This window comes from Podarcis gaigeae (genome assembly GCF_964106915.1).
Source record: "Podarcis gaigeae genome assembly, chromosome: 5".
In the NCBI taxonomy this organism is placed as follows: Eukaryota; Metazoa; Chordata; class Lepidosauria; order Squamata; family Lacertidae; genus Podarcis; species Podarcis gaigeae.
The window spans coordinates 4,067,952-4,093,636 of record NC_139681.1 but is presented as its reverse complement, the minus strand read 5'-3'; the positions used below and the strand labels follow the sequence as shown (position 1 = coordinate 4,093,636).

Genomic DNA, 25,685 nt, shown 5'->3' with positions numbered 1-25,685 from the left:
GCTTTGTAAAATAATCTGGGGGGGGACGGGGACCCAGACGGGTTTCTGCCTTTAGACTTTCAGCACAAATGAAGGGGAAGAAATGAAAACAGTATTTTCAAATGCATATATAGAGCCATTAGGGTTCAGGTCTTTTCCAAATCTTAAGGGGAACTCACACACCTGCCAGAATAGCCAAAGGTTAGGGCTGATGGGGCCGGCTGGCTAAGGGGAGCAGCACAACCACACTCTTCAGAAGCAGAGACTTCACAAGATGAGGAGGCTGCCTGTCTGTTTCACCTGCATTTACAAATTTAAATTGAGCGACCATCAGCTTCTGCTTCACCTTTTCAAATGCAACGTGAAACTGAAATTAACCAATCTAGTCATCTCTGAAGAGCCTTTTGAGAGCAAAGTACAGAATGACTAATGTTCCCCTTTTGAAATTCTGTTGTTGCAGCCTGCTTTAGAAGATTGCTGGGCTGATTTCCAGATTTGCTATGAAATTAAAACAACCAAACAAAACACAAGGCAACTGCTTTTAAACGGTTGCCAGATTTTTTGTAGCAGAACATCAGATGTTCAGGTGCATCAGAAAATGTGAGGGAGGTGGAGAGACACAGGTCAAAATACACCTGGGGATGAAATGCGTCTTTGAATTCCATGAATTGGATTCCCCTTCTTTCCATTGCTCTCTGTCTCTCTGTGCTTCTGTCTCTGTCTTGCTCGCTCTCATAAACAGAAGCTTCCACCCCCACCCTGTGGATTTTGACTGGGGCAGATAGGAGGGTTTAACCCTTTCCTCTGTGCTGTTTTTCCGCTGAAAATTGCCTTCCTCCAGTCCCCCCACCCCACTAATAGCAGCTTTAGGAGGGAAAACAGCTGCATTGGATGTTTTCAGTACAAAAATGATACAGAGGAAAATAATTTCACAATTCCTTCCCTGTGCAGCTGCTTTTAGTTTAAATGAAGTGAAGGAGAACAGAGGTGTACCTAGGCGCTTTTGCGCCCTTGGCAAGGAACTGTATCGGTGCCTCTGAAGCTGGGAGAGACCATGTGAAAATGTTTGCTTACCGTCGCCTTTCACATGCCGCCATTGAGTTCCTCCATGGCCATCAGGGTTGGGTCTGCATGCACCACCTCTCTACTTCTCCGTTGGTCCGTCCGTCCATCCACTCACTCACTCACTCACTCACTCACTCACTCACTCACTCTCACCCACCTTCCTTCCTTCCTTCCTTCCTTCCTTCCTTCCTTCCTTCGCTCCCCACTCCCTTTTCCTCCTCCTGCCATTCTTTCCCACTCTCTCAGTCTTCCTTCCCTCCGAGCTCGCTGGATGCCTGGCTCACATTTCTAATAGTGCTGCTGGCTGACTATTCAGTGTAGTATACTATCAAAATAATTTTATTTATTTACAAAATATGGATAGATATCTTTTCAAAATGAAAGTAAGAACATCAAATGATACCGAAGACAATCCTAGTTGTGTTTTCCAATGTATTTCTTTGCAATAAAATATTTGGTTTGGCATGAGCAAATTTCTATTCTGCAGATGTGGCCCAGAGGAAAAAAGTTTGGAAACCACTGCATTGGGCAAATTGGGATGACTGCCTGGTGGTGGGGTAGCTTGCTTGCCTCGCTGGCCCATCAAACCAAGCAGCTCTTGGGGGGGGGCTCTCCAAAATGCTCACTCCACCCCATGCCTTGCTCTGAGGAAGGGGGGGGGGGCTTCCTAAGAGTGAAGCATTCTGGATGAGGTGCCCTGGGGGTCTGTGCTCTTGTTGTTTTGCCACAGCAGCTAGAAAGTCTTTAAAAATAGTTGAAAAGTTTTAAGTTTATAAAGTAAGCTGAAACATTTTATTTAAACGATAATTTCTAGCCACAGTGGCAAAGGCAGTCTTCTGGGCCCTGCCCACACAGCGAGGGGCTGGGGGCTGGGTGGCAACTGCCCTCCCAAGGCTGGCGTGTCTGCTGCTTACCTGAGAGGGTGACTTCCTTCCAAATAAAGTTCAGGATCTGAATATTAGCCTTGCATAGTCTGAGTACACGAGCTCTTATAAATGGGAAAAGAGAACCTTTAATTGGCTAACATGCAACTGCCATCGTTTGAGCAATTGAATTTAGGGCTGCAATTGACTGGAGAATTACACTTGCATGGGGAAAATAACAGGCAGATCATTCTTGTCTACTGACAGGGCTGTGTGCTTGGGTGCCATCATTCCAGAAGAGGACAGAGAAAATACAGAATTTAGTTTTCAGAACGCGTCAGCTTTCAATGAGAAAAAAAAATGCAAGTTTCAAGGCCTTGTGGTAAAGATACGACTGAAAACTTATGCTTGACAGCTAGAGACTTGGAAAGGGATGGTGGTTGGCAAGGAGGGCTTTCCAAAGACTTAGCACTTCCCAAAGACTTAGCAAATTCAGAAAGAAATACTTAAAATAGTAACATTTCCAGGGTCAAGTATTCAAAAGAAGATTCATACAACTGTGTTTCATTTGTGAAATATATTACAAGCTACAGTATTCAGGTTCTCTTGATAAAGAACTTCTGTTTCCACAGAACCCTAAATAGAGGCCATAATTTAAACAAGCCCCAGTCTGTGTTTTCAGATGGTTATGCTCAGAGTGGATCTTTCTGATCAGATGTTTTTGTAGGGATGGAAAGGAATCTTTCCGCCCAATGTGGGGCTTGAACCCACAATGCTCCCATGCAAGGGGCTGTTGGTTGGGGTGGTGGAGGTGGTGGGGATGAGATCCATTTTCTTGCGCAAGAAATGCCACACAGCTGATCACAAGCTTCACTTTTTTAATTCATGCCCCAAATTTCTAGCCCAGTTTTCTACCAGGTACGTAAGATGGCTTACAGTTTAAAACAAAACAATACACAATACTATATAAAACACCAATTAGAACACAAATCGTGGTCAAAGAGGTAAAAGCAAAATACAGGCAACCCCCCACTTATGCATGTTCAATGCACGCGCGCATCGCCACAAACCCAGAAGTGGCAGGAAAAGGAGCAAAATGGCCCTAAAAAGCATGAAAACAGCAAAAATGGTGCAAAAACAATCCCGGGAGCCTATTGAGCCTTTGAGGCCTGTGGAGAGTTTGGAGGGAGCGATTCTGGTGGACTTTGGTGAATTTTTGGGTTTTTTTTAAAAGGGCTTTCCAAGGGTTTCCAGAGGCTTAGAGAGTGTTTGCCAGCTTTTTCAATGGTGTTCCCAATATACACAATTTCACTTAAATGTGCAGTGCCTCAGAACGTACCCCCTGAATAAATGGGGAATTGCCTGTAAAAATAAATAAAACGATGGTAGCAGCACAGACTCATATTGAAAGCAATGTTCTTAACAAGCCGCCTTCATAAATGAGTCCTTTGTGAAACAAAATCTCCTCTTTTGCCCCATCCTCCAGCAATGGAGCCAGGGAGGCCTCTCCCGAGAAGAATGACCCCCCCCCAATTGCTAACAGTGGAATCCTATCCAAGTAACCCTATCCTCAAGTAAGTCAGCTGAGTTCAGTGCGGCTTACTTTGGGGGAAGTGGCATAGGATTGATAGTCCCTATCAGTTGGACAGAATGCAAGGGGGAGGTTGGGATGCCTTTGGGGAGAGGCAATTTCTTTTGCTGGTGGTAACACTGCAAGAAAGGAACCCTAAAGTACAGGGAGGTAAAGTGCCTGTGGCTGCAATATGGTCTGTGGAAACCAGGAGAACTCTTTATGTTGAAAGTGCATTGGATTATTGCCCACGTTCTAGTGTTTTTGGTATCCTAAAGGGCCGCACAATTATATTATCAAGCATGTGAATTATTATTCCCATTTCACAGATGGGGACCTGGGAGCCAAAACAATGGCTTGTCCAAAGTTATCATCAAACAACTCTGGACTGAGTTGAGATTTGAAAACAGATCTTTCATAGGTTCAAGATCAACATTCCATTCAGTAGCCTCACAAGATTAATGTAGAATCATCTGTAGGTCTTTCCATTTCATAGTTGCTTCTATATATGCCCATAGTGCTTTTGAATGAGAACGAAAGCAGAATAAGCAAGCAGCAACGTATTTTTGCACGGATTTTTTCTGACACTTGCTATTAGACAGTGATTGCAAAACAGGTTTCTATTCCCATCTCCTTCAATATAACCTGGAAATCTGATCCATATGCCTGCCTTCCTTTCTTTCTTTCTTTCTTTCTTTCTTTCTTTCTTTCTTTCTTTCACAAAAATCATTTTTAATTAAGCCATCCAGAGTGCTTTGGGGTAATGTCACCAATGCAAATGAACACAGCAGACTGAGAGTAAAAATAAATTAAACTGTCACCTCAGAAGATGGGAACCAATTTGTAATCATAATCAGAGAAGTGATTAGCCTCAGGTTAATAATAGGATTTCTGAAAAACTATAAACCTCTGATGTGCTCTTCAGTCTCTGTTGTGAACACCCAAATCCAAGTTGCCAGAATTATGTATGATTGACACAAGCTGAGATCAGGACTGATGACAGCGATAAAAAAAAGTAATAATAATCATGTATCCAGGCAAAGGGGCTACTGGCTTGGAGCAGCTCTAGAGCACCATTCACACCTCCTTTCAGGATATTTTGACTGGCTATATATTGCTTATGTGTTTAATGGAGACAGTATTGCTTTCTTCCTATGTATCACCTTGCAAAACCTACAATGCTGCCTCCTTATAAGTCAAATCTTCAGGACGTCTAAGCTCTGTATTTTCAAGTTTGCTGGCCGGCAGCTCACTGAAGCCTCCAGCTTGAAATATATGCTGTTTCCAGACCTGTTACCTGAGATCCTGTTAAACTGAAAATGCCAGGGATTGGACCCGTGATCTTTTGCATGCAAAACATCTTCTCTCCCACCTCAGCAATGGACCCTGCCAGGCAAGACTCGGATTAGGCTGCCTTCTGTGAGAGGAACTGAGGCAGGTGACATGGCCAACTCAGGAAGTCTGCCTACCAGATTCTCCTGAAGTCCCTTCTCCTCAGTCTGTCCTTCTCTCCAAGCGGTAAAAGTTTCTTAGAGGCCAGGAAGGGTGAGCTGGTGGTGGGTCCCAGTTGGACTCTTCCCTCCCCTCACATTTTTGAATAAAATGCTGCTAATGTATCAATACTGCAGTGTCTTCTCCCAACTGGGATCAAGAGTCGTAAACTTCCATAAATCCCTGGTGGAAAATGACACTGGCATTTTCCCGCTGGGGATGTAGTTGAACCCCCACGGTCCCAGGTTGTAAGTGAAATGGTAGCTTAAGAAGAGGAACTGTGTGCTGCTGCCCTGCCAGACACCCAAGGAAAGCTTTTTCCCCTGGGGAAGGAAGGACTGGGCACTCCAAGTATTCTCTGGAACTTCTGCCTTGAGAGGTTTCAGTGTTTGATTGGGCTACTCAATGAGGGGTCCCATTCGCTTTTTGAGTGAGCAATTTGGATTCACCTGAGCCTTTGCGCATGCACAGACTCCACTGAAAAACATTTTGTCCGAGCTGATATTCAAAGAGATTGTATTTCTGCCTGAGGTGTTAGGTGGGCTCATTCTGGCATGCAAGAAATTGTGTTTGTGCCTCTTATGGCCACAATGAAGTTCTTACTGCATGGGTGATACTCTGATCACATGCATGGTGGCTCTTGTGAATATTGATGACAAAGAACTTAAACCAGGCATAGGCAAACTCGGCCCTCCAGCTGTTTTGGGACTACAACTCCCATCATCCCCAGCTAACTGGTCCAGTGGTCAAGGATGATGGGAATTGTAGTCCCAAAGCAGCTGGAGGGCTAAGTTTGGCCATGCCTGACTTAAACCAAAACCAAATGCACATTGATACCATTTTTAAAGAAAAAGAAGCGGAAACAATTCACAGGGGTACAAACGATCAAAAGAACTGATGATATTCATAGCACAAATCCCCCCACCCCATGTGCACATGAAGAGAGACATGTAGCCCAAATTATGGGTATTCTGGGAACAACAGGTTGAAAGGAGTAAGGTGGCATTTGATAATCTTTTAATGTTTATCTTATCTAACTCAACACTTTTTTAAGATTAATGAGCCATCTTAGCAGAAGGAACTGCTGCTGTTCTTCTCCACGGAGCAAACGAACACAAAGTAACAAAACGAAAAGAACATTTCAAATTTATTTATGTGCAATGTAAATGGGTAAAATGAGCATATGGGTATTACAGAATTCTCTCTATTTTTATCGGTGTGGGGCCAGATTGTTTGCTCCTCCCTAACAAAAAGTAAAATGTGCGAAAGATTTCTTGAAATAGCAGACTTTGTGAACTGGCCAGCTTCCTCCTCCTTCTCCATCCTACCGAAAGAGGAATCTGCCAGTACACACTTATGCTGGGCATTTAGCAGCCTCTCGCCCCCATTTGCAATACTTAATTTGCTCTGTCAGCATTTGCTTTATCCTGAAAGCTCCTGGGGAAAGCAGAGCAGCAAACAAGGCCCTGTAAATAGAAAGTTGTACTCAAGACCCCTCCAGGCATCCTTTTTATGGCACATTCATAATGATGTTGTGCTCATTATGCTCTCCAGGGCAGTCTCACGTGATCCTGGTTTCAATATTTTTGCAATTGCAAAAGTTAAAGGGGTAGTCACTAGGGCTGGCCGATATCTTATTTTCAGCATCACACTATATCAACAGCTAAGTATCACGATATCACATCATAATGTATATATATGGTGGCAGAGGGCCTTGCTGGGCCTCCCCGCAGCACTGGAGGGTCTTAAATTGTAAGGTAAGTAGTAGATTTAATAAAAATATTAAATAAACTTCCATATAATACATTTCATATATTTTCAACTAATTTAAGAGTAGTTTAAGTGATTTACTAGTCAAATTGCATCTGCTTCCCCACTCAAGAGGTCTAAATGGAATCTGTGCATGCACAAGCCCCACTGTGTTCAACTAAACTTACTTCTACTTTCCTGGGAGTAAGCCTCCTTGAATTCAGTAGGGCTTGCTTGTGAGGAGGCATGCATTTGCTTGCACTGCTTACTGAAAAACATCCTCCCCGTCATTCTCGCACAGTACCCAACCTCCCATTTCAGCCATAAGGCAGCCAGCTAAATCTTCTCTCCTCCATCTCCCCCCCCCACAGAAGCCCCCCCCCAAGCCCTCATCCCACCAAACTCTCCCTTTTTATCAAAGGGAAGGAGGGAGGGAGGGCAAGGAAGCAAAAAGGTAGTCAAATAGTTTTTAAATAAACCTTTCTGATATGGAGGAAAGCTATTTAGGGGGAACCAACAACATAAATACCACCAGAAAATAAAAACGAAAACTCTTCCCCCTCTTTTTTTCACTAGTGGGGTGAGGAAAGAAAGAAGAGCTTAGAAGAGCCTTTCCAGCCCTTTGGTTACTTCTTTCTTCACTTTGGCTGGATCTTGATTGTCTAGCCTTGGGGGGGGGGGTCCCTCCTGGATTGTTAGGATCTGCATAATTATATGATGATGAAGCTGAAAGAGTTTGCTGGTGTGTGAGGGCTTATCATCATTTCTTGTTGGTTAGGAGGGAGAAGGGAGAGAGAAAGCAAAGCTGGAGACACGAGTGCCTGCAAATTATCTGCAAAGTGCCTGTAAAGTATTCTGAGCTACCCCCAGGGAAGCTGTTCAGTCTCCACCGCCTTTTGTTCATGGTGTTATTTCAATACTGGTATTCAACGGTATGGCGATACATTGCACCTCTCTAGTAGTCACACTGCTTCATTTTCAGTCTCATAACTTCCTGCTGAAACCGCACAACTTTTATAGCACAAATGTTTAATTTTTGTCCTCTTTTGTTCTGCCATAGCCCCTCAGGACTGCAATAACATAGTAGCATTGGGGATTCATCATAGAAAAGTATACCAAAATAAATCTACCACCAACGCTCTATTCTTGTGTTAAGAAAATGTGGCAGTAAACATCTACACTGAAACACCTGTTGGAGGTGCCTGTAGAATTTCAGTTAAAATGCTAGCCAATTAGAGTCTCCCAAATGGGTACGTTTCTGGCTTAATTCTCTTCAATAAATAATCTCCCCTTTGATTTCAACAGCTGGTAAGATTTGTTGAGCTCATGATCTTGCCGATGACCCAGGAAACCACCATGGAGCAGAGCAAAAGAGCTGCCTCTTATTCAGTCATGGATCTCACACTGGTGCCAAGTGTGGCGGCGTTTTGTGAATATTGTGGAGGCATATCTAACAGAATCTCGATTCAGATCACACAACACTCAGATGGTTTCCAGACTAAAGAGAAAGAAATTCTGTAATTAGTGAGTGAATTTACTTACTGCTAGAATCATGGTGCTGCATCAAAGTCAAAGTTATGGTTGCTGAACTTAATTAGCCTTCCCTCTTCTTCCATAAAACTCGGTCTGCCAGAGAGCAGCCAAGAATGTATGACAGATCCCAGACTCCTCTGGCTGTAATAATATTTTGACTATACATAGACATCTTTTCTGCAAACAAATAACTAAAGTGGGCTGCCACAACCAAAAAACTTCAACACTTTCAAACACCTTTGCTTTTCCATATATTGCTTTAGGAGAGGAACAATAAGAGAAGCTTGTCAATGCCTTTAAAGCAACTATTTCATATTTACAGAGGATGGAATGGAAGACTAACCAGGTGTTTCCATAACTGAGACTTAAAGTGCCTCTTGCTTCAATTGAGTTGTAATGTGAATAGAATCCACATCATCAGAGAATCATTCACGTTACAAATGCCTGCCTTCCACATTTACAGCAATCAGATATTAAAATAAATAGGACAAGAGAGGCTCAAAGGTGCTTTCATGTGTGAAAATGCTGTTAGACTTTCAAGGATTTGGCCTGACATAAGAAAGAAACGAGGCTGTGCAAATTAAGTCACAACAGCATGCGTGTAGGAAATTATTTTACTAGAATGATTCCAACAGTTTCTGACCTAATCTGACATTTGGGCTACTGGTTACATTCATCAGGGGCATCAGCTAAGCATCATGCAACAAATTGCCCTATTCACCTGAAATGAGCTACCAATGAGATGGAGGGGGAGATTGTGTGCTGTTGGCCTGATTAATCTGGCAAGTCCCACATTATGGCGTGTTTGTGTGTGTGTGTGTGTGTGTGTGTATGAGTGACTGATGCTCACACACAGGGCAATGTGTAGTCCAGGTCTTAGGGTGCAATCCTAACCCTGGCCAGCAGTGATGGGAATTGATGGAGTGGCACAGCCAACACCACACACACAGCCTTGCCACATGCTGGCCAGCGTGGAAGTTGGAGGCAGGAAAGAAATGATCCTACACCACCACCAGCCCCCCAACTGGTGCAGCAGAGGCCCAGATCAGGCCCAGTGCGGTCACCTGCCCTCTTTGGAGGGCATCCTCTGACTACTGCTGGTGGGGACGACACCAATGGTAGCTTCCACCCACCTGCCCTTTTGGTGGGTACATGGTGTGCTCCTCATCATTGGGCTCCCCTGATGGTGGAGCTACCAAGATGGCAGAGTCTGGTGGAGACTGGCAGTGCTGGGTGGAGGACGTCTTCTGCTCCATCCAACGCCACCCACTCCAGTGTACTGGAGGTTTGGATTGCTCTACCCATTGCTAAAGTTCCATAGGTGGCACACACTCTGAGAAAGGGATGGAAAAGGTCCCCCTTTGACTCATTTTCTGTGGATGTGCCAGTCTGGTGGTGGTGGGAAATAGCATGACCACCTGCTCTTGAAATGGAAATTTAAGCTCTCACATTCTGCTGACAGCATGGGAGGTGCTTCGTTCCATACTTTTGGAATAACGAAACGAAAGGCTTTTGGATGACGCAGTTCTAATTGGGAACCGCCATTATGAGACAGACTTTGTTGCAAGATTTACAGTCAAAGGGGGAGGAAGCCACAGTTCTGTTATCATATCTGAATTCGACATTTGATTTGGCAAGAACTCCCCTGAGAAGGCTGATTTATGGAGCAACTGGTCTGGGAAAGTTAATGAGCAGATGCTTAGGTTGTATCTTATGGGAACTGCTGAAATGGCACCTGCCGTTTGAATAGAACTTTTGGATCAGCGTGAAAATCCACACAGGACTATAATAATGTTTGCTTCAACTCGCTTGTGGAGATAATCTCAGAGGTTATAAAGAAAAAAAATGATAACAACAAGAAGATTGGAAGACGGGATTTGTAAAGGATAACAACAAAGAGATGGAAAGATGGGACTTGTGAACATCAAAGCAGCAGAAATATGAGATGATTGGACCCTTTCTGAACTCGAAGCATGGGTAACCCCAACAAAAATTTAAAATTTGGCTAAATATTTGGAGTTTATTAGGTATTGGTATAATTTGGAATTAATGTGATATGATTGGTTTGTCAATTGGAAATTTAATAAAAATTATTTTTTAAAAAAGGAATAACCTGGGCTGGCCCAAGAGATGTTGCTGCCTGGGGCAAAGGACATTTGGCGCCCCTCCTATTCCATGCACAAAAGCTGACTGGACCAGCAGTTGACTCTTACTTCAGCACCAGACAGCACCCTTCGTTGCATCTGAGGGCAGTTGGCGTCTTGAGAGGTGAAGAGTAGGTCATGTGGTACACACAGCCTGGTCTGCCAACACCCATTTTCTCATGGGCTGAATCTGCTGTGGGGAAGAGGCAAACCTCTCACATCGTTTGGGGCTTTCTGTGTCACCCCAGCACTGCAGGGTCCCCTACACTGCAGGCATCTTATAAGAACAGTCTCAAAATCCTTTTGTGCCATGGCAAGGAAGCCGGCAGCTCAAAGGAAAATAAAATCCCATTACTTTAAAACCCCCATTACGGTACTCATTGAAATTTAGCATGCTTTTACAATTCCAGCAGTGATTTCGAGGAAATCTGTATGTTCTTTTAATCCGAGTATGGAAAGAACTGCTGCGGTGCCATGCCCTGAAAATTGTAGTCAGTGATGAATGAGCTGTTTTTAATATTTGCACAGAGAAGGTTTTATTGCTGTTGAGACTAACCAGAGCAGATCCATAATCAGAGACTATGTAAAGTAGTAAGACTGAAAAAACTAAAAGCACTGACCTTTGAAATGGTTGAGCATGGAGAATGATTTGTTTATACAATAAGTTGGTCATGGGTTTGTGACATGGCATGGTCCAGATTCCCCAGAATATTTTGCAATCAGTGCCTGCCACTTGTTCAGTATGAATTCAGTTCTTCCCCAAATCAGACTACAGTGGCACCTCTAGTTACGAACTTAATTCGTTCTGGAGGTCCAATCTTAACCTGAAACTGTTCTTAACGAGAGGCGTGCTTTCGCTAATGGGGCCTCTTGCTGCCACTGTGTCACCGGCACATGATTTCTGTTCTCATCCTGGGGCAAAGTTCTCAACTCGAGGTAACGCTTCCAGGTTAGTGGAGTTTGTAACCTGAAGCGTTTGTAACTTGAGGTACCACTGTATAAGCTGACAAGTATAATACCGAAGTACTGACTTTTCAACTTAGAAGTAGCATCTCCTCTTGAAATAATTTGTCGCACAACACACTACAGTGGTGCCTCGCAAGACGCAAATAATCCGTTCCGCGAGTCTCTTCGTCTTGCAGTTTTTTCGTCTTGCGAAGCATCCCTATTAGCAGCTTAGCGGATTAGCGCTATTAGCGGCTTAGAAAAAGGGGGGGAGTGAAAAAAAGTCGCAAGACTCGCAAGACGTTTTCGTCTTGCGAAGCAAGTCCATAGGGAAATTCGTCTTGCGAAGCGCCTCGAAAAACGGAAAACCCTTTCGTCTAGCGAGTTTTTCGTCTTGCAAGGCATTCGTCTTGCGGGGCACCACTGTATACCAGACTTTAGCTTAGCAAGACTGCATAGGCATATGAGCCTCTGGAGAGGAGCTCATGGCTGCTTTCCTCTTCCCTGGTCCTTTGATTCAGGAGCAATGCCTGAAATGCCATTTTTGTCCTTAACTAGGGTCAAAATCCAGCCCAGCACTTTGCAGTCGTGTTGGTTTCAATGGGAAAATGAACCACGTGTTTAAATATCTGTCACTGAAATAATTATAAGTAAAAAGTGCTTAACCATGGCTCGATCATGCCTTGCGACATGTTCAAGGAAAAAAGAAAACTCTTGCTTCTGTGAGACATTTTTACTCTACTAAAGTCAACGAGAACCTGAGCAATGGCATCAATGGGGTGAACAGAAACTCTGTGCCTGATTTTTTTAAAAAAATTTAAAGGTTACTGAAACTTGCCATGTCTAACAGCCCAATTTAAACAGCGTCTTCTCAGAAGGGAGTCCTAATGAATTCAATGGGGCCTAGTTCCTGGTAAGTGGGGTTAGGACTGCAGCGCTACTAGGAGGGGAGAACAAGAGGATAACATGAAGGCAATGTCAATGTCAACAGCCAGAGATTTTTAGAGGGGAAAGGGAAGAGCTGGGAGAGGAAACATGGGGCAAGCCAGGTTTGGGGGTGGGGTGGGGTGTTGTCCCATCACAGTTGTGATTACAACTGTTTCAACTGTGTGGGATACACTCACCTGATCCTAACATAGGATCCCCGTTTAATGCTTCAGAAGGCAAATAAGAACAAAAACAGAAAAATGATGGTTAACAATGTAACAGCATGCATTTCTACTTATACAAATGTTCTCTTAAAGACTACTAAGAAAATATCCCCCTGCTGCGGCCGCCCTGCACTCTCAACTACCATGATGGGAATAATTGAGAGCCTATTTTGCCTTGACTTGGTATGGAGCGGGGGCGGGGGGCTTTTGTGTCTAAGAACTGCAGTCCCTCGTGGGCAACCTTTTGGAGGTTGGGGCAGCGATGAGCAAGGCCAGAGCAAAACCTGGGTTGGTCAAGGGCAAAAATCACCTCTCTGCCCTGTATCAAGGGGCCAAAAACAAACCCCTGTGTTCCAATACAGAATAATCTGCTCCAATACAGCTGCAACACGTGGCTAATAAATTTAGTAAAATGTATTATTGTTCGTGGTTAGAATGTCATCCAAAATTTACAAGTCAACAACACACACACACACACACACACACACACACACACATATATAGTGTGTGTGTGTGTGTGTGTGTGTGTGTATGTATCAGTCCATAACCAAGAAGTAGTCAGCGTAATGAATTGCTGGGAACACCACATCGCAGGCAGGATGTCCGGATTGAATCAACTGTTTTGAAGGTGAATCTTCGTCAGCTGATGATGAAATTAAATATATTACATACAATGAATGACAACAATAATTATTTGGTATGTATTCCTCATTTATTATTTATTCATTATTTACATGCAGGTTGCTCAGTATTATTTTTGTTGTCATTCATTGTATGCCACATATTTAATGTCATCATCAGCTGACGAAGATTCACCTTCAAAACAGTTGATTCAGTCTAGACATACTGTTCTGTTTGTTTGCTTGTTGCTATTGAAGTCTTCACGTTGGAACACCCACCACCACAATACTTTGGGACATCATCCATTGAAGGGCACTGAATACATTTACTACATTTATTAGCCGGGTGTTGGGCAGAGAGCCCAAGCACACACCCTGCTTTGGTGCTTCTGCCTGGCAGGAATGTATCCTTGAACCAGGGTAATAATGGCTCTTGCTCTATTGGATGGTGAGATGTGTGTGCGTGGAAACCTCTGGCTTCCATGTGGCTGCAATACAGCCTTACTATCCGAAAGGTGAGAGTCATATTTATTGCCCCGTCCACTTTGGTCTCTGGCCTTGCCCACCATGGGCACAAGGCAAGTGGAAGGTTCGCCATAAGCAAATGCAGCCCTTGGACTGAAAAGGGGTCCCTACTCCTGCCCTGCCCAGGCCGTATCTGAATAGAAACCATTTCAAAAGAAATAACCAGTGCTTTTTTGATGGAGTGATGCAGGGGTATGCATACCCCTAAACATTTTGTGAATCTAAGTCTGGCCTCATTGAGTGGCAGGATTTCAATATGAGTAGGAAAATGAGAGTACCCCTAAACATTTTTTTAAAGAAAAAAAGCACTGGCAATAAAAAACATTTGCCTCGAGTGAAACTTCAACGAAGAAGAAAGTGCTCTCTCTAGGAGTCACCTTCAGTATTCAAGATGTGGACAGACTGCAGCATTCGGAACACATGCTTAATTTTTAAACCTTCCAGCATTGACACAAAATAGCTAAGTTGCAGTGGAAAACTAAAACTGTGGTTTGCTCCGGTTCAAATCAAGACAGCAGGCGTTTCTTCCCCATCACAAGCGAGTGAGTGTAGGGAGGGGCTTGCACATAACAAAGGCTGCTGAGCATCTTTGTGCAGTTCCCTGAAGAATGTCTGCCAGTGAGGGCTAGAGGGAGCAGTCAGGGCTCCCGCCCCCAGGACGGAAGGGCAGCTTTTCAATTTTTCAGGAAATTTTCTCTGCTGGCCTCTGGTGGTTCCAGGCACTGAGAATCAAACTATTAGTCACACCTAGGCCCCAGTGAAATCGATGTGAAGAGTTAGTTATGTCTAATTAACTCCCATTGATTTCAATTGGGATGAATGCAAGCCAATGCATTTTGTGTTCTCAAAGTAATAAAATAAGTTTAGGTCTAGTACATAACAAAATGTTGCATAGATTTATTCATTTGCTTTAAAATTCATATGCCAGTTTTTGACCTTCAAGGACATCCAAGTGTTGTAAAATCAAATTAAAACAACAACAACAAACAGCATAAAGTGATAGAACATAAAGGAGACTGCATTCTCAATCGGACTGCACCAATGCCTAATAGCTCTTATTACTGAAATGCTTCTTCATATTTTTGCAAAATCAGCTTCCTTACAACTGACACTCATAGGTTATAGTCCTGTCACTTGGAACAAAAGGAAACTAGTTTGCTGCATCTTATGCATCACAGTTCTTCAGGTATTTGAAAACCATATTCATGTATCCCCTAATCCAGATTTTGCCCCATATGACTAAAAAGACCAAGCTGGTCTCTCACTGCACACCCCCCGCTGAAGTTCTGTTTCTTGGCACTATGTGGTGACTTGATGACACACTGTTGGCTAATTCACACGTTACAGAGAGGAAGAACTTTAAAAAGTAGCCTGATGGAGTGGAACTCATCCATTTCACCAAACAAAATATCCCAAAGACCCAGCAGCTGCTCCTAGGGTTGAGGGCCCATTACTCAGTGGCAAAGCGCATGATGGGCTCAACACTTTGTCATTAAAGGGATTTCCAGAAGCAGAGCTTAGAAAGAACTTTGCCTGAGGCCACAGAGAGATACTGGCAGTCAAAACAGGCTGTACTGGACTAGAAGAGCCAATGGCGTGGCTCAGTATATGGCCGCTTCATGTGTCCATATGCACATGCCCCGCTTTCTGAGGAAGTTATCGTGAGAAGCTCAGTCCTCAGACAGAAAGAGAAGTCAATTAAACCATAAACAAGTACATCGTGCAACACTTCAGAACTTCATGTGAAGCACACAGCCACATCTTGTGGAAACTGTAATGACACATAATGAGGAAAACAGAGGCAGATTTCAGATGTGTGGACTGAAAAGTTCTTACACAGGTTGGGTCACACTTCATTAATCTAACATTTTTCAGTTCAACAGCAAGATTCAAATTGCCTTCTTTGTTTTCCAGATAGGTAGCTCTAGTCCCTAGATATAGTGAATTGAATTTATTATGGTCCCAGACCAGACTCACATGTCCCTAGATATAGATTCTGCAAAGTTAGGGCAGTTTGGACCTGGAATTTCCATTTAGGCCACTGTAAGAACAAGAGCTATTGATCTATTTCAGATTGGCTCTGGTTTAGAGCAAACACAACAGAGCATCTCAGAACAAAGGGTCCTATTTAGATTCTCCTCTAATCAAAATGAAAATGAAAATAAGCTTATTGAAATTGCATGAAATTAGAAAGGGGTGATTTCCCCCAGGCATGAATTGGAACAGCTTGGAAAACATGCTAAGCTCCTCTCCCCCCAAAGCAGAAATAATGCAATGTATTTTATGATCTGTTCCAACATCTAATGTCGCCCATCACTCTTTTGCTTCCCAGGCCAGAACCATCCAATCCCCTTCTCCCTATATTCTCAACTGACTGGGCCATGCCAGTGTAGCAGGAGTGGGAGCAGGGAATTCAGCTTGGAGCAAGCAGGCAGGTTCCTGGAGTGAAGACTGCAGCTGCAGCACTTGGCCATGTTGCTGTCATGCTATGCAGGGCGAAGTTATAGTTTCATGTTGTGGTTTGCCTCTCCCAAACACACAACAAGCAGTAAAGCAGGAACAAAGCTGGTTATAGCTCATCATTTGTGTGGCATTGTCTGAGGTGACTTTGATGAAGCAAAGAAAACAAACTACACTTAAACCATAGTTAGGGACTGTCTGGATTCACATGTAACAAGATTCAACCATTGTCAAGATCAGTAAGCCATCAACAAACCATGGCTTGTTTTCCCCCAACAAACTATACTTAATAAACCATAGTTGCAGTACTAAGATGGGTTCACATGTAACACTAAACTGTGGTTTATTAATTAAGGTTTATGCAAATCATGGTTGTTGTTATGTGTCCATCAGAACCAGTGTATTGTGGTCAATAAGCCCCTTAGGTTCTTCATTATTTCTGTGGTAAATCATAGAATCACAAAATTGCAGAGTTGGAAGGGACCACAAGTGTCATCTAGTCCAACCCCTGCCATGCAGGAATCTTTTGCCCAACATGGGGCTCAAAGCCACAAGCCAGAGATTAAGATTCCCATGCTCTACTCCCTGAGGTTTCCCAGCTACACTATCAAGTATCCACTCCCTTACCGTAAGCTTCATGTACAGGTTTCCCATTTTTATTTTGAATAAATATTGGAAAAGCTCCCTTTTTCTCTGTCTTTCATTATTCTCTTGCACCTCCTTCTCCAGAAGCCCATGCATTTCCCTCAATAGTCCATGCAAAGGCTGCACAGAATGACCTTAATTTGCAGTAGCATCTCCCACACCACCATTTCCTGTGAATTCTTTCCTTGTGCTCCAAGTTCAAACTCTGGAGAATTCTTTTGATATCAAGTGGCTCATTTCAGCATATCTCATGGGTGACTGAAGCCACTCGTAAATCCAACAGAAACGTTGTCTATGCAGCCTACGCTTGGAGCAGACTCCCTCTGTTGTCTCCATGACTCTTATTCCTTTCATTGTTTCGAACACTATAGCAATTCACAGTTTAGATCAACATACTTTTCTGGAAATAACCATATGCTAGGCAGAATTATTCACACATGCAGCATATGTACTAAGGATTGCTGTGTGTTAGACATACCTATCCATACCAGATACACAGCTTTCACACTGGGAGCAGAAATAATGCATATCTGCATTTTCTTGTACCCTGTAACTTATACTCTATAGCATATTTTTATTAGAATAATTGTAGTCATGCTGCACTTTGCAGGAGAAAGCAGAAAACTATATGTAAAGAAATGGGGGGGGGGAGAGAGAAAGTGAGCTATACTACACCACTAGGGGTCCCCTTACTCCCTTGTCTAATTTCTGCAGAGAACAAACTTTGCAAGTTTCCCTCTCCACTTTGATAATGAGTAGGATGAGGAATAATGAACTTAGGCTCATTAGCTGGCAAGGAATGAGAACTCTGCCAAACTGTGATAGAACGGGTTGTCTTCATTACAAGATGGTGGGGGTGGGGAAACAGAAAAGAAAAAGCCTGGAAGCAGATTTCTGCATAGCCATCCTGGAAAGCAGCGCCTCATATAATTACAATCCTCATTCCTTCCAACACTTGAAAACCACAAGGCCACTTAAAATATTACTTATTGTCATGGGCTGGTGTATTTAGTAGCTCTCGCTCATGCACTTCTCATTAAAACAGTGCAATCATAAAACTTTTAATTGGGGAAGTCACAAATGTAACCAGACCTCTTTTATAGGAATGACCCATGGCCTCTCTCTAGTGTGGAACATCACCTTTCAACTTGTATGACTATGACGTGCTTTTGAAGCTGGAAATCTCTACTCACAAAGTAGAAATGCAGAGTTTAGCAACCAAAAATATACAAAAACTGGTTCTTCCTTGCTACTCACTACAAAAACCACTTCTATTAACTAATTTCGGTACAACCAGCAAAAGAGGGAATCTCAGACCAAGTGCACAGTTTCATAGAAAAATGCATCACATGTGATGCACATCACATCACATTAACACATACACATCTCAGACAAAACATATGACAGTGGGGAAACTATCAACATTATTACAAGCTAGATAATCATTTAAAAGGTATGAAATGACAGTCATACTATAGGAAGAAGCTCCAGCTACTAAAGACTTTATACTATTTAGGAATATATGGATAGGATTTCCCGAGAGTAGTTCTCTGAGCCTTTAACATGTCCAAGTCAATTAGACAGAATACCCCACTTATCTTGGATTTTGCAAAGCACTGAAAGAACTATTTTTTTCTTGCAGGCTGAGCCCAGAAGTGGCAGAACTGGTTGGCCATTATAACCCTTTGCAGGGCTATTTTTCAGACGGAACTTACAGGAACTTAGTTCCGGCCCCTCTCAGGTGGGCACCATTGCCATTCTGATAGAACGAGGGAGGTGTTCATGGTGAGTTCCAGCACCTCCTTTTCTAGAAATATATCACTGACCCTTTGATAGAGACACAGAATATTTGGCGAATCTTTACCATAGTTGGAATGCAACTCATATGTTAAGATGGCAGTTCATATATTAAAAGTTACTGGGTTTGATAAGGTCACGCAGCAGAGCTCTACCTTGTTGTGGAAACGTTGCTGGCCAGACCAAGGTTTCAGGATGACAGCCATATCTCCCTTTTGTCACCAATAAGGAATACTGCCAGCATGGGTCTCACATGACCCAGTCAGGTTCCTCCATGTTCTTTCACCATGGGATGGCTCAAGTCACAGCCCTGGAGCATCCACGGCCCATAAGGTGAGGTGCAAGCTTGAACTCTGTCTCTTGCCAAGTGTATGAAAAGGGACCTATGCATGCAAAATAAATGATGGGTATTCCATGACTGCATGTGGCTGTTTCCACAGCAAACAGATAACGGGGAATGGAATAGGAAGCTTTGCCCTCCAGTTTTTACAGATTCCTCATGTATCGGTGTGGACACTTACAGCTCACAAGCCAGCACGGAGTGGGGAATCATGCAATAATCGTATTTTTCATCTGAAATGGTACAGTCACCTCCATCCCAGGACTCTACTGCCTGTTCCTGATGCGTCCACAGATCTGGCTTAGTTCGGGTGATGGTGGTGGGCCTATATTCTCTATATTGTACAGGCATCGAAAGTATTAACAAAATCACCCTGCTCTCCTTGTCATGAATGATACACTTGATAGCCGGCAACTGAAAACATCACAGTACAAAAAGAGGGTTAAAAAAATAGGCACCATAGCCTTCAAAACTTACCAGGCAGTTGAACTGGGAAAAGACATCAGTGGCGGATTTAAAGCTTCTGCTTTTAATGTGTGTGCTGCCTGCAGTGTTTGAGGCGTAGGCTGAGTCTGAGCCTGAACTTGTCTTGGGTCCTGAGCAGGTTTAATCCACCGGCTTGCTTCCGGTTTCATCCATTTCCCTTCGATTCCCCATCTTGCCAGGTACAGTTTGCAAATATCGTAGTTCATTGAGGAGTAATACAAAAGGTCCAGTACCAGCAAAACCACAACAAAAAACCCATAGATCCAGACGCCTAACAATGCACTGTAATTACTGCAAAAAGAGACAAAGCAAAGGTTAATAATGAGCCACGACTATTTGCCACTCCAGTCAGCCACTTAATATTTTAAAATGCATACAAGTATTTTCTGTCTGCCAGAATGTATGGTTATACCTCACTTTCCCTTTAAAAAGCTCAAAGCTGCTTACACAGGGACTCCCAATGTTCACACAGTGCTACCTATTTTCTTTACATAGTCTAAGTACAGTGGTATCTTGGTTTACAACCATAATCCGTTCCGGAGGTCCGTTTGTAAACCAAAACAGATTGTAACCCAAGGCGCGCTTTCGCCAAGGGGCCTCCCCCCCAAAATTGTTCATAATCTAAAAAATAAAAATAAAAAATGGGTTGTAATCCCAAAAAAGTTTGCAAACCAGGACACGCACTTCCGGGTTTGACATGTTTGTAATCCAAAACATATGCAAACCAGGCTTTTTGCAAACCAAGGTATCACTGTACCAGATTGTGGCTCAAAATCCAACACATGGTTGCTTCTAAAAGCCAAATTATAAACTCAACAGGTTTTTGCTGGACTGTAACCAACTTCAGTCTGCAGGTTGGGAAGTTGTGTGTTGAAATGCTCCCCCCCCCCCACTTAAAAACAGCCATTTCCATTGAAGACTACAGAAAACAAGAATGGCAGGGAAAACTTTTTCCTTGACACCTAATTTGCACTGGTTTGTTTTTTTAAATTTTGGTTGTTTTTATTATTTTTGAGACATTCAAGCATGCAACTGCTCAGTTCTGTAAGAACCACAACACATGATTCTGCTGATTGTGTGGTTCAGTTCTAAGAACAACACAGATAGCACTGAATTACTCCTTCTGGTCTTGCTTTCAGGTTGCAGAGGCCTCCATAAGCACTAATTTAAGGGATAGCTTCCAAAACCCAATGTTGAAAGTGTCCCTCAGTGGGTGTTAATGAAAAGGATATAAAGTGTGTTGTGTGTCTGGTTGGGGCTGGAGCCAGTATATTTTTCTGGAAACTAAGTATTTTTATTCCATAGTTCTGCTTTGGTCAAATACCTCCACCGAACTCATTGAATTATGCCATTCTGCTCCCAGCCTGGTTCGTTTCTATGCTGCCCAAGATCCTTTGCTGTTCAGGATGTCACACAAATTACATTTGGGTGCCACAAATTACCATTGGAATTAAACGACAGGGAGAGGAAAGCATTTTATATGTAAATTTTATTACTCCAGTAAGTAGGAAAATTAAAGGACAAGAAAAACCTCTTTGAGCAAATTTTCTACTTTAACCAGACCTTTAAATGATTTCATCTCTTTCAAATACAATGGTTCAATTCTCACCTAGCAAGCTGCACAGCACTGGTCCTGTTTCAGAACAGAATGAGGCCATGTCAACATAAAGTAGGTTTTAGCCTGAAGTGGTTTATTATACATGCTTTACACTGCAAAGAATACATTTCAGCTGATATTTACTTGTCAAAGTCTACTCTTTGATTATATAGAAAAGAGAAAGGAATTGGAGAAACCCCCAGGGTCTGTTGGACCATAAACTGATGGTTAAGCAGGGCATGTCTAGCTTCACATCTGATGAATCAGGAGACAGAAGTACCAGTTAATGCTCTGGGAGCTGGTGTGGGACATGAGCGTTACACCATTTTAAGCAGCCTGCTGGAGAAATACTTAGCTGGATTAGAACAAGGAAGAGGTTAAGACAAAGATTAGGGGGAAAAATGTCTTTGACAAGTTGTGGAAAGAAATATTTATCACCATGGTAACTTTATCACTTCTTGTAATAGAAAACTTCCATAAGATGTTACAGAGCTGGCATCAAATCCCACAACATTCAGCAAAGATACACCCAGATGTTAATGAAACATGCTGAAAACGTGGGGAGAAAGTCGCAAATTATGTTTTGGTGGAGGTGTGAAAAGATTATGAGGTCTTCAATAGTTATTGCAGATATACAAGAAATAATTGGATACTACATTCAAATGAACTCTAGTTCATATCTTAAAGAAGATGTGAAACCAAAATATCCAAATTTAGTTGGAGTTTTGTTAACAGCTACCATAATATTGATAGAACCTAAATGGTATGCTTCTGTAAGTCCAACAGAATAGGTATGGTTTAATCAAATTTGGGTTTTTGGCACCATGACAAAAATTGATGGTGGGGCAGATGGACAAAAAAATGAAAAAACCTGGAAATTTATGGTTCATTCTTATTAAGCACATGAAAATAGAACATTAATTAGAACTATTTAAGGCTTTTTCACTGCTGTCTTAACCGACTAATTAATTTGCACCATAGAACTTCTAAATATATGATATAGGTTTCTAGCACTGTATTTTATATTTGCACTGCATTACATTAAAGCTACTATTTTAGTGGATGATGATATAAACTGTAAATTTAGTGCATATGTGTGATTTGTCAGCCATAGAATAAGTTTGTTATAAATTATAAAATTTTGAATAAGAAAAAAGCAAGAAGAAGAAGAAGAAGAAGCAGAGGAGGAGGAGGAGTAGGAGGAGTAGTTTGGATTTGATATCCCACTTTATCACTCCCCTTCAGGAGTCTCAAAGCGGCTAACATTCTCCTTTCCCTTCCTCCCCCCCCCCAACAAACACTCTGTGAGGTGAGTGGGGCTGAGAGACTTCAGAGAAGTGTGACTGGCCCAAGCTCACCCAGCAGCTGCACTACACCACACTGGCTCTCAAAAAAAGGGTGTGTGTGTGTGGAGCAAACATATCTGGTGGGATTTCAAAGACTAACAGGCTTATTACGGCACAAACATAGCTACCCCTCTAAAAAAGTTAGGCCAGTAGTTCACAGACACTGTGCTAAATGCAACCACCAAAATAATGTTGCTTTTCACTGGGAACAGTTACATGCTGACACTGCTAAAAAGAGCAAAAGAAATTTTAAAAAAGCTATTAGTGATGGAAGAAAAATGACTGAACTGATAGCGATGCTGATGAAATCACTCTTTTTGGACTCATGAGCCATTGTTATTCAGAAAAAAAGGAAAAAACACAGTGCTATCAATGGCAAGCCACTCACGAAATTTCTGCACAGGGAACCAATGTGGATCCCAAGTGTTTAGGACGAAGGACAGGCAGGACCCCTCTCGGACAAGAGGTTTTATTCCTTCCATACCTTGCTAAAAGTCATGGCACTTGACAGCCTAACAAGAATTCAATGGCACAAATATTAGCACCTCTTTAGATCAGCATCATCTGTTTACCCATACACATACTTTTTAAGGCACTCATTTTTGTTCATTAAAAATCATTTAGTGAAAAATGAATAGTGTTTTAAAATGGCAGCTTATTAAATTGGCCGTATGTGGGATCTCCATCTGTTCCTTTAAAATAACATCTGCTTCCAACAAGTTAAAAATGAAAAGCCAGACATAACCGTGCCCCCCCCCCCCCCGCAAAATGTTTTGTTTAAATCCTAAGGCAAAGTGGATATACTTGTTCCTTATTCCATTAAGCACTGTCTTTTAGTATGATCTGGCAGGTCAAGTAATGGAGTGATCATCAGACACCACTTTATTGTACTATCACAACACTAAAGTGAAATTCTTCTGAGTCTGCCCAGGGTGAAAAGGGGTTTGGTGCGTTAGGAAATGGGTCTCTGTGGACATATTGGGCCCCCTGCGCTAAAGCCACTTAGTTTTCATCTTCCATAACTTCCACTGATTTCTGACTGCAATCAAAAGGCTTCCATCCTTGTCCTTATCCTGATGTTCCCAGTGGCTGTGGAGGGACTTGACCTCTGCCTCAACTGCTTCACAAAATGCACGGATAGGGGAAATATACTCCCTCTCAGTGCTGTTGGAGTACACCTCAGTCTCAGTAATACTGAAGATGCTGTTTATTAAAACAAGAAAATAAAAAGTGATGTCTTGTTTCCAATGAGGGAGTAAGACAGGGCTCAGGCAGCTTAATATTTTAAATGGCACAGCTGAACGAGAGAGAGAAAGTCACAATATGCCGAAGTGCAAAGCTCGCAAGGAATTCAGATGAATAATTCATCAAAGTTTTATAGCATTAATTCATAAAAGATCTTTAAAGCAAAATAAAATGTTTAAAAAAAGGCAGGAAGTGGAATGAATTCAATTTGCTGCTAAGGTGATTTGATGGTCACTACTCACATTAGATTCTAAGAATGTGCATGTAGTAATGAATTTATCACCGCATGAAACTTATGAACTAGGGAAAGGCTTCTTCTCATATTTAAAAGGTAGGAAAGATCTAGTGCAATACAATCAAAGCAGGATGTCAGCCATGATGTTGCAAATCAGCTAAGGGAATTCACCTGCAATAACTTCTCTGGCTAGATTCATATGACCAAACCACCAGGGTGTGACCATGTCAAAGTTAAAGTGCCTTTAAGCCACACTTAAAAGAGAATTAAGCATTTGTGTCTCTGATAGGGAGGCCCTGCCGCACCCAATAAATGGCAGGAGACTTTATACTAGCAGTTAATTGCTCCCTGTTACCAGCACAACTTACCTGGGCTGGCTGCTTTCTACTCAGGAGGCAAATTCAGAACAGCAACTCAGAAAGGCAGTCTTGGTTCCTCCAATGGAAATAAATGCTTATCCTTTCACACACTAAAATAAATCCTTTTGGGGTATATGGCACTGAAGTGTGTCTTAATTAAGCTTTCTCTGGAAAGTGCCACTAATAGAACCATAGAATTGCAGTGTTGGAAGGGACCACGAGGGTCATCTAGTCCAACCCCGTGCAATTCAGGAATCTTTTACCCAACGTGGGGCTTGTACCCACAGCCCTGAGATTAAGAGTCACATGCCTCCCTTCTTTTTCCAGCAATGTATGAGGAAATCAGGTGATACCACCATTTCCTTAACCTTTTCTTACAATAAAATGGTGCTTATTCCCTAATAAATATCTTTAGCATCGGGATGGCAGAAGAAAACTTGTTTTATTCCTGTAGTCAGGATGGTACCATGATTTAAGTAAGTTCTTAAACTGCACGTGCTCAGAGCAACTGTTCCTTAAAAAACAAAGCCAAGGTTGGCAAACAGGTTTTTCTTTTACAGATAGGTAGCCGTGTTGGTCTGCCATAGTCAAAACAAAAAAAATTCCTTCCAGTAGGACCTTAAAGACCAACTAAGTTAGTTCTTGGTGTGAGCTTTCGTGTGCATGCACACTTCTGAAGAGGTATCTGAAGAAGTGTGCATGCACACGAAAGCTCATACCAAGAACTAACTTAGTTGGTCTTTAAGGTGCTACTGGAAGGTTTTTCTTTGTTCTTAGCTCTAACGTGTCAGGGATGCTGAAGCAGTTGCAGTGCGTGGGACTGCAGTGGCAGACACAAATGGGGTCTTCCCATCCAAAGCCACTCCAGGACTGGACTTCCGGTGGAGCGCAGAACCGACTGCAGGCGAGGGTTCTTTCTGCGGAGGAAACCCCAGCTTTTTCGCCAGAATTCGGAGGTTTTTAGGGCGCCAAAACCCCCCGTCAAGCCTCTGGAGGGTGTCCAGAGGTCCAGGTACCCGGCGGTGCCAGGCAGCCGCTCGTTTGGTCGTCAGGTAGTCTTTGGAAAAAGGCGAAGAGTACGACGGAACGGGCGGTAGGCAGTCGGGCGGCCATTACAGCGGCGTTTTACGGCGAATTAGCAAAGCCCCGAGCCTGCAAGGGATAGCGCTCCGCTCTCAAAATGATGAAACTCGGATTCGTAAATGAATTGGACATAGTAAACAACAAGGAAGTCTCCGAGTAATAAGGGAGAAAGTTCGAGTTCAGCGCTGGTTTTTGACTTCATTGAAAAAAAGACGCAGTGTTACGAGCAGAGCCTAAAGAGAAAGTAAGTTACCGCTAGCGGATACTGTATCCGTCTCCCTCGGGTAGATAAAGTTAAAAAGTTAAAAAGAAACCCCCTTTATTTCAAAGGGAGGAAACTAAGAGGGAGCAGAAAAGAGGCGTGATAGAAAGAAAGCCCAGTCAGGAGGACATCTGTTCAACTGGAATTATAGACAGGACTGTCGCTAAAAATTTTCTTTTCGGGAAGAGGCAAAGC

General features: G+C 42.7%; 1 protein-coding gene across 16 annotated transcripts in view; it reads right to left on the bottom strand.

Moving 5' to 3' along the window:
* Positions 1 to 25,685, bottom strand: part of SHISAL1 (shisa like 1) — a gene marked incomplete at its 3' end in the record, with an annotated part of 195,564 nt that overhangs the window by 11,425 nt on the left and 158,454 nt on the right. For 9 of the 16 annotated variants that reach the window (XM_083738982.1, XM_083738969.1, XM_083738967.1 and 6 more), the window contains 2 exons: positions 19,355 to 19,654; positions 2,769 to 8,215 (listed from right to left, as the gene is read on the bottom strand). In XM_083738982.1, coding sequence (XP_083595108.1) covers positions 8,200 to 8,215; positions 19,355 to 19,654 — 316 coding nt within the window. Of the gene's footprint in view, positions 1 to 2,768; positions 8,216 to 19,350; positions 19,655 to 25,685 lie in introns of those variants that run through there. The other 7 variants (XM_083738973.1, XM_083738971.1, XM_083738981.1 and 4 more) reach the window with 2 other exon arrangements.